Source organism: Montipora foliosa, chromosome 8 (genome assembly GCF_036669935.1).
Source record: "Montipora foliosa isolate CH-2021 chromosome 8, ASM3666993v2, whole genome shotgun sequence".
In the NCBI taxonomy this organism is placed as follows: Eukaryota; Metazoa; Cnidaria; class Anthozoa; order Scleractinia; family Acroporidae; genus Montipora; species Montipora foliosa.
In genome coordinates this window covers 9710989-9719519 of record NC_090876.1, presented here as the reverse complement: position 1 = coordinate 9719519, position 8531 = coordinate 9710989, and the positions used below count along the sequence as shown (strand labels likewise).

The window sequence follows — 8531 nt, the reverse complement described above, 5'->3', positions numbered from 1 at the left end:
ATCCGTTAAAATCACTGACCACTTTACATGCATCTCGGCAAATGTCATCTATTGCATATCCTGTACACTATGTAAGAAGACCTACATAGGCGAAGCATGGAGAATATTTGCGGACCGCTTTCGCGAACACCTACCTAGTTGAAAGATGAATTTTTGTTCTAGATTTTTGCGGCTTTCTGTGTTCCCGTGGTGTATGGATAGGCCGCAAATTGTCATGTTGTTGTGGAAATGATTAGAAAGATTAAAATGGTGCGCAACTGAGCTCAACTGGTTTGATGCATCTGTGTCGTTCTTTTCTACATCTCGTAGGTGTTCGCGAAAGCGCGAAAGGACAAGTTTTGAATCGTGCGCGTGTACATATGAAAGTTCCCGGCTGGTTGTCAGACTTAAAAATTGAACTTGGTACACTCTATCCTCACGGAATCAACGAACGCCTCTCATTTCATTAATTTATTCACAAATTCATGTTACCATATTTCCACCAATGGCAAAGCTCCTCCACACCCTCATAAAAACCAACAACACCCACAATTCCTCTATTCGCTCTGACAAAGGGCTAACGCTCGAAACGTCAGCTTTCCAAATCGTTTTCGGTGGTAATTCAACCTTTATCAACACGTTAGATAAAACCAAATTTTCCTGTTTCACATTTCCACCCACGCAGCACCACAGTTTCTTTAGAAACTAGAAATTTGCTTAGTAGTCCAGCCACGGAAAATAACCTGTGTTCTTCCTACTACAATCCTTTTGCCCCCTTTATCGGAAACACCTCCCTACCCAACCAAGGACTTAATTCTACGTCGAACAACTCTGATGCAACGACCGGGAGACCAACTACAGTGATTGGGGCGCAATGTTTATGCCCGAATATGATCCGAAGAGAACTATCACCTTCTTGAAAGGCCACTAATTCTGTAAGTGAAATCTCAGTGAAATCTGACCGAGGATAACACGTTCTACTAAACTTGAAAATATCTCGACGATTTTGTCTCGGATGACAGAATCAAGATTTGACTGAAAGGAAAAAGGTCTTGTCCCCAAACTAGAGTGGAGTTCTTTTCGAAACAGATGACCTCATGAAAACGAAGCACCGAGCTAGTCACACTATGCAATCACAAGACAAGACTTGCATATCGGGGATTTCGAGAGCGCTTACTAATCCTTTGTCATTCAAATACATCACCCTACCCGGAGCTGTTTCATTTGCCCTGCAGCATATTGGTGCTTCGAGACTCATTCTTCGGAAAGCTTCAGATCTGTATTGATAGCCGTGACTGAAAACATGCGAAGCGCAACTGCCGGCGCATGCGTGTATGTTATAGAATCGAGGGTAGACAATGAAAGGCAAGCCAATTTGTTCAAAATTCACCTCCAAACTGTGTCGGCAACAGCTCCTAGGCGGATTTGGATCGCAATCCTGATTGTCATTATTTTCATCATTATTTTCATCAGCTTTTCTTCGCTTTCTTTTTAACTGTTTCTCCTCTTTTAAGACTACCTCCAGAAAAGGTCGCCACTCGTCTTCCATCTTGTCGACGCCCCCAACCTGGAGTGACATGGTCCCATTTATAGCGATGGCTAAGCTTAGATTCAACTTTGTGTGTACGGAGATCCATTCCTTGACAACATCGCTAACTTCTGCTGAATGCCACCCCGTGCTATTCAACTGCATCGACTGGAAACGGTCTCCGTGTCGAATCCTGCCCTCCAGTGCTGAACTTTTAAAAGACTTGTAAATGCTGACTTGGTGGATCGCGTGGCCATCTTTACCAGCGGGTTTTTTAGTATTTAAAACACGGAACCACAAAGTTGCTGATCGAATTTCTAAGTTGATGTTTTTTACATTGGATTTAAACCTATAACGCTCGCCAGCTGGATCGATTACAGTGGCAGCTGAAACGCAAACCAAGGAATTAGTATAAGCTGAGCCGATGATCCAAATACCCCTATCCCGTTAACAGATTGTAACATTGCAACTGACAAAATCTTGGAGATGAGTGATACATGCCTACAATCTATATTTGCTAATGAAGACTCGATGTCTTCAACTGTTGATTAGGAGATTGCAAATTCCGTAACAAATGTAAACTGGGCAAAGGAAGTGTTTAACTCAGTTGGTACAAAAATAATTAGCGCTGGCAGCCAACAAAAGGTGTCTGGCACTCCAGACTTTCAAGAAAAAAAAACGGACTATTTTTCTCTCATTCAAGCAACATGATATCTGATTTATACAAACCAAAAAAAAAATTCTTACCTTGATCTGGGAACAGGAAGATTCGTTCGGTTTTGGCGTGAAAAGTATCTTGCTCTTTGGTGGAGTGAATATATCTTCGGTTCTCTTCATCGACTAGGTGTTTGTATATTTTTGGAATCCTGGGAACCTTAAAAGCACTGACGTTAGGCGCAGATGGAAGTCCCAGCTCCCTGAGTAGATTTTCCTTGAAGGACTGAAGTAAAATCTGTTCAATGTCAGAGAGATTCGTTCTCTGGACTTGAACTGACAGTGACGCGAAATGCAAAAATTGGATCGCGAAAACAGCGGAAATCATCAATTGGTTCATTCTTCCACAAATTTCCTCTCTGCGTTGCAGGCGTTTCTGATGTCGCTGCAGATCTGTCAATGCAGTTCATTGGGGAGCTGGCTCCATATTTATAGCAATTGGGGCTTAAAAAGGTCGCAATTCATAACTTTTGTGAAAACAATAAAGGGTAGCAATCCATGAAACACTACACTCCAACGCATTGTTTTACAATTGCACCTATGATCCAAAGGGCAGGCTATCTGAAAGAACTATCGAGGAAACTTTTCTACTATCTTCAGGAATGTTCCAAATCGATTCACCGAGAAGCGTTTTTCGCATGACAGTAAACACTGTTTCCTCCACAGTTATTAGTCTTATATTGAATAACGTTTTTCCCGAAAAGTGATCGCCTTTTTTCTCATCGCGTTTAGATGTATTTCTTCTTGTAGGTGGACGACAAGGTTTTATGCAATCATCTGCAGGAAAAAAAAAACTGATTGAGGTGACCTCCCTTTGGAAATCTTTAGCACGCACTGTCGAAACTCTATACATTAGAATTTCAGTACCTACTGGCATTCGGGTCCCTTTATTTATTCTTTGTGATATAGATGCTGCTATCATTAACTGATAAAACAAAGATAAAGGTGAATCAATATAACTGATTAATTCCATTTTCTATTTAAGTCAGTGCTGATTCTTGCGTCAATTAATCAATGAATTAGAGTGTTGCAAAGTAACCTCACATATCAAAACAGTAAAACTGCGTTCAGTAAAATCTGACAGAGAGCATACATCATCATGGAGAATGACCCTATTGCTCTTTTTTACAATTGTACTGGATGCCGAACTTCGACGTCTCAATTTCGCGATCGGAGATGCATGAAATCTTTAAAAATTGCAGGGTCTGTGGCGAGGAGCTAGGATTTATCTAGAAAGACCTTTGTTAATTTGAAAATTAACCCATTACCTAGATTATTTAAAGTAATAGTAGCCAGGACAGGTGATGAAACAGCGACAAAGAGAGCGAATATTGATTACGATTGGAACTATTCTTGAAAATTTAGCTTTGCTGGACACAAAATCAAGGGTTATATTCAACGCGAAAATCAGCTTTCCTCGTTTATGATGAAGAACTTAACAAACCAGCGCAAAATGGCTGATAACAGTTCAGCTTCAACCCCAGAAACTGATTCATGAACTCATAGAATTCTGTTCTGTATCTTACGGGGCACCCTCTATTTGGCATGCGTTTACAGTTGTATTAGGGCCGATTTACACGATACGATTTTGTCGCATGCGACAAGCTCACGACAGGCCTACGACATGACTTACGATTGTCGCAGCGTTTTAAAACGTGTTTTAAAATGCTACGACATTTTTTCTGACGTACACAACAATCGTAAATCATGTCGTGGGCTTGTCGTAAGCCGTTGTCGCATGCGACAAAATCGTACCGTGTAAATCGGCCCTTAAGAGTGTCCAGCGATTTAGCATAGCGTTCACGACAAACACCAAACTTGACGCTGAAAGTTGTGCTGTTTCGCCAAAAATCAAAGAAAATTGTTGTGTTTTAGCTCAATTCTTGCCTGCTATTCAGTTACAAATACCAATTTTTTTTTCTCAGAATAGCGGTGAAAGGCGGGGGAGATTTAAGTTAATCAGAGACTCAGACGGAATTGTCATCCTTTTATGTATAGCGGAAGCGAACTACCATCTGGAGTATCTCTATTTTCAGTTATACAAGATATCAACCAAGCCCCAGTTGTTTGAAAGGTGGATAACACTATCCGCTGGATAAATCCGAGTCACTATCCATTGGATAGCGCAATAGCGCTGTCCATCGTTTAAACAACCGTGGTCTGAGCACACAATTGAGGTCAAGTTGAGCTTTCAAATTTCTCACGGTGATTTGAAGGCCGTTTACACGACAGAAAAATTTGGGTCCGGACCCGTCAAAAAAGCGGTACGGACCCATAACTTTTGTAAAGAAACACTGGAGTTTCCACAGGGCCATAGGCGCCTATGGCCCTGCAGAAACTCCAGTGTTTCTTTACAAAAGTTATGGGTCCGTACCGCTTTTTTGACGGGTCCGGACCCAAATTTTTCTGTCGTGTAAACGGCCTTCAAAAATCCCTTCAGCAAGTTCGAGATAAATGTTTTTTTCAGTTAGGAAATTAGCATGCCAAACTTCATAAGCGCGTGACACGTATCACGTTTTGGTTTATAAAAATTTGTTGGCCAACGCTTGTGAATAATAACTTTAAATTGATCATTAACCAGAATTTACTCCTCGTTGGAAAAAAACGTGATGGAACTCTTTTCTGTATGTGCATGTTGTTGTTGTGATGGACAAGTCATGCAGACATCCATTTTGCAATGGTTTGGAATATCTCCAAAAATTAATGAAAAATTCCGTTGGCAAATTACATAAAAAAAATGCGGATCGACTCAAAATTTTTAAACGCATTTTACAAGAATAATTGCTCGGGCTGAAAACGACCTATACGCCTCTCGACTTAAACTTAAAAAACGCCGAGGTGCTACCCTGAAGACAGTTAATAATTTCGTTGAAACTCAAAAGGGCAACTTTCTTCACAAGAGGCGGTTAACAGTTACGCGCTAGTAGTTTTATCTTTGTTATCCAAGCTTGCAAAATATCACCACACTTTCGCTGTCACATTGGTTTGGAGACCATAATTTGAATATTCATTTGGGAGCAAGGGTAGCGCAGTGGTGAGATGTTTGTGGCCCGGGTTCATTTCTCGGACTGGGCGTCACATGTGGGCTGAGTTTGTGTTTCTCTACTCTGCTCCGAGTGGCGTATGTTTTTCTCCGGGCACTCCGTTTTTCCCCTCTCCTCAAAAACTAACCTAGGATTTCTGTATGAGTTGATTTGATTTGAGATTTGGCATTCTCGCAATTTTAAGGAGGGAAATAATAAGATTTCCAAGAGAGAGTTAGGAAGAATTTAGGTCAAGAACAAAGAAGCAAACTAAGCGTGGTGACCTTTAGGACGGCCGATGACGTTCTCAGCAGTCTTAAGCTTGCACGCTACAAGAAAAACTTCCACCATTCAACCTTACTAGTGTGCTCAGTGCGATAGGCCTACTTGTATTGAAGTCTACAAGGGCGCTTTCCTTTTGTAAGAATCGCCGGCCAGACCAGTCAGTTTGCAAAGAAAATGCAATACTTGCATGATAATCCCTCGCATTCTTCTGAATGAGTATATGTCACCCTCGAAGTGTTAATTTAAAGGCGTTGTTGAGTTAATCATTCCTGAAATGTATGGTCTTGCCGGTCAGCCCAACGCCCAGCAACCAATGATAAGCGGAAGTAGAATTTTAACTACTTCGAGGAAATAGTTTGACCCACGCAATTCCGGATAAAAATTTCATTCTATTCGATTAGATTCTCTGCCTGAAGTTTCCAGTATTTTGGTGGACTGGAACTTGTCCACAAGTGTCAATGTAAAGAAAAAACATTCCAGAACACGACGATGATAAAAAAAACACCATAACTACGCGTTTCAAATTGAGTGGGTCAGATTCATTGAGAGATCCAGACTGTTGAAAGATTGGAATTCGGTGGAAATTAATTCCATTCATCGTTCAAGACATCGTAACCGCTAACCGGGAACCGGGCTTTGATATACGACACATGAAGACAAAGAAAAAGAGAACGTCCAATTTTTTCTCTCGAGTTTATTAACCTGATCTGAGCAAACAAATCCACAAAGAACCACCCCAATTTATGAAATTTGGAAAAAAAAAAAAAAAACCGCACTTTTGAGTTAGGGAACATGTTTCGACGTTTCAAACATCTTCAGCCATAGTGAGTATATATACATAACTATCAATACGATGATTCTTTGTACATTAAATGTTCGTTACAAGTAGGTAAAATTCAAACGAACCAACAATATTATAGAGAACACAACTGACATAACGGTAAAAGTCAAAAAGTGTAATGCTAAACTGACATGATCAACTTGTTTGTTGAGTTCGGGTTTCAAGCGCTCAATATGGAAGCTCTCCTTGATTTTGAGTTAATAGAAAGAGGTAGCATTATCAATAATTTTGAAGCAAGAAACATCACAATTATCCTGAACAACTTTTAGAAAAACTAAGATGCTTGAAAATATGAGAATTCTTATCCCGGAAAAGGTGCTCATTTACACGTGTGTAGAAATGCCTGTTGGTTTCACCAACGTAGCGAGCACCACAGCCCGCACAAGAAAATTTGTCTACAACACGTGATTTGAGAGAATACGGAAAATGTTGCACAGTTTGGATGGAGAGAAAATTACTTTAATATTTAAATCCTTGCAATACTTGCAGATAATAGATGAAATTTCTTTCTAGTATCAGATGAATAGAAACGGATTAAGGTAGTTTGTAAAAATGGCAGTTGGATACATAGGGCTAGTTAATTAAACAAAGTCTAACTTAGGCCGCGGCTTAAGACAATCAGTGGACCTCCAAATATGTTTATAAGCGGTATATTTTAAGTAGATAAATTGCTGTCTAGTCTGGAATCCAAACCTTCTTGTTACCATCAGCAGCAGACAATATTTAGATGATTGTTGACAATGTTGAAAATGGCTTAGAACGCGGTTTTGTTAAACATTGGCTAAACTATGTTTTAATAATCGACCCATAATGTTTAGGGGCGTCTTTTGTAGTAACATTTCTAAGATAACCTTGAACGGACTTGTCAATTAACCAACTGGGAAACATATTACGTTTCAACGTAATTACTTGTAACGAGCATTTAATCTACAAAGAATCATTGTCTTGATAGTTATATATATATATACGAATTATCTTGTAAAAATTTTAATGTTACACTTACTATGGCTGAAGATGATCAGAGGCACCCAACGAGAATATAGTTCAAAACCACTTCAACATAGCATTGTTAAACGTATTTTAGTATTTAAACGGTAGATATAGGCATATTTTTATCCCCTAAAAATATTTCATCTGTTCGGATTTCCTAGCTGAAAGTCTAGTAATCCGAAAATTATAAGGATCAAAACTTACCTTTTCGAAAATTTCAGCCAGAAAAAGGGCTGCCGAAAATTCTAGGTGACCTTTTTAGGGTAAAAATCCGTTAACAATGGGCAATTTTACCATTTTTCAATGTTCGAAAATCCTAGGATAGGCAGGCAAGCAAGACATTTTACAACAAATGTTTCGAAAATTCTTGATCTCAAATCGTCTTCCGAACAGATAGTCGTTGGGTGCCCCTGGATGATGTTTGAAACATCGAAACATGTTCCTTAGAGTCAAAAGTGTGGTTGTATTTTTAAAAATATTAGTAACACTTGTGCTATCCAGACCATTTGCAAAAAAAAAAAACAACAACAATAAAGACACAAAAAGAAGGAATAATTATTTCAGCCACCACTCTCCTGCTACCTATATTCACAACAAGTGTATTAAGCAAAACCTGAGCCTGTGAACAAAAAAAACAAATGGACCTGCTAGGAGCCCTTTCTCGCAGTCTTGAGGACTGAATTACCAAGACCACACAGGTCGAAAGCATGTGTATGCCACATTGGGCAATTATCCAATTATCCGTGAAACTTGTCTGGCGGCTCACCTCGAGTTTTTTTTTCGTTGCCAAACTCACTGTGAAAAGAAGAGATCGGTCCTACTTCACGCTACCATGCAACGATTTTTTCCGAACGTTGCATAATATAACATCTTTCCTACCATTTGAGACGAAACCTCTTGTGGCATCAACTAGAATAAATGTTTTGTTTTACTGAGACAGATATCCCGCTGGGAGAAACGTTGGCCAGCCTCGCACGATACCTATCGAGTAACAAGGTGCATGAGAACGTTTAGTGCAAACCAAATTACACGACAGTTTGGAAAAGGAATCACCGATAAGCTCTCTCAACAGCCCCAATAAAGCCTTATGGTGGGCCATCATTGGTGACACTAAATGATCATGTCTTCTTTCACCGAAACTGTTTTCTACTTGGTCGTGGATCCATCATCG

General features: G+C 39.8%; 2 protein-coding genes across 3 annotated transcripts in view; both read right to left on the bottom strand.

The window, feature by feature from the left end:
- Window positions 1-576: 576 nt before the first annotated feature.
- LOC138012948 (growth/differentiation factor 8-like) lies at window positions 577-2679 on the bottom strand. Its single transcript, XM_068859890.1, has 2 exons — window positions 2255-2679; window positions 577-1893 (listed from the first exon to the last, which is right to left on the bottom strand). The coding sequence occupies exons 1-2, from the start codon at window positions 2559-2561 to the stop codon at window positions 1100-1102; spliced, it is 1101 nt and encodes a 366-aa protein (XP_068715991.1). The 5' UTR covers window positions 2562-2679; the 3' UTR covers window positions 577-1099.
- A 5141-nt stretch (window positions 2680-7820) lies between these two features.
- The window catches only part of LOC138013136 (ATP-binding cassette sub-family B member 6-like), a 35072-nt gene continuing 34361 nt past the window's right edge, over window positions 7821-8531 (bottom strand). The window contains exon 20 of one of the 2 annotated variants that reach the window (XM_068860128.1): window positions 7821-8531. This exon is cut by the window's right edge and continues 117 nt beyond it. In XM_068860128.1, coding sequence (XP_068716229.1) covers window positions 8507-8531 — 25 coding nt within the window. In that variant the 3' untranslated portion in view covers window positions 7821-8506. The other variant, XM_068860129.1, reaches the window with a different exon arrangement.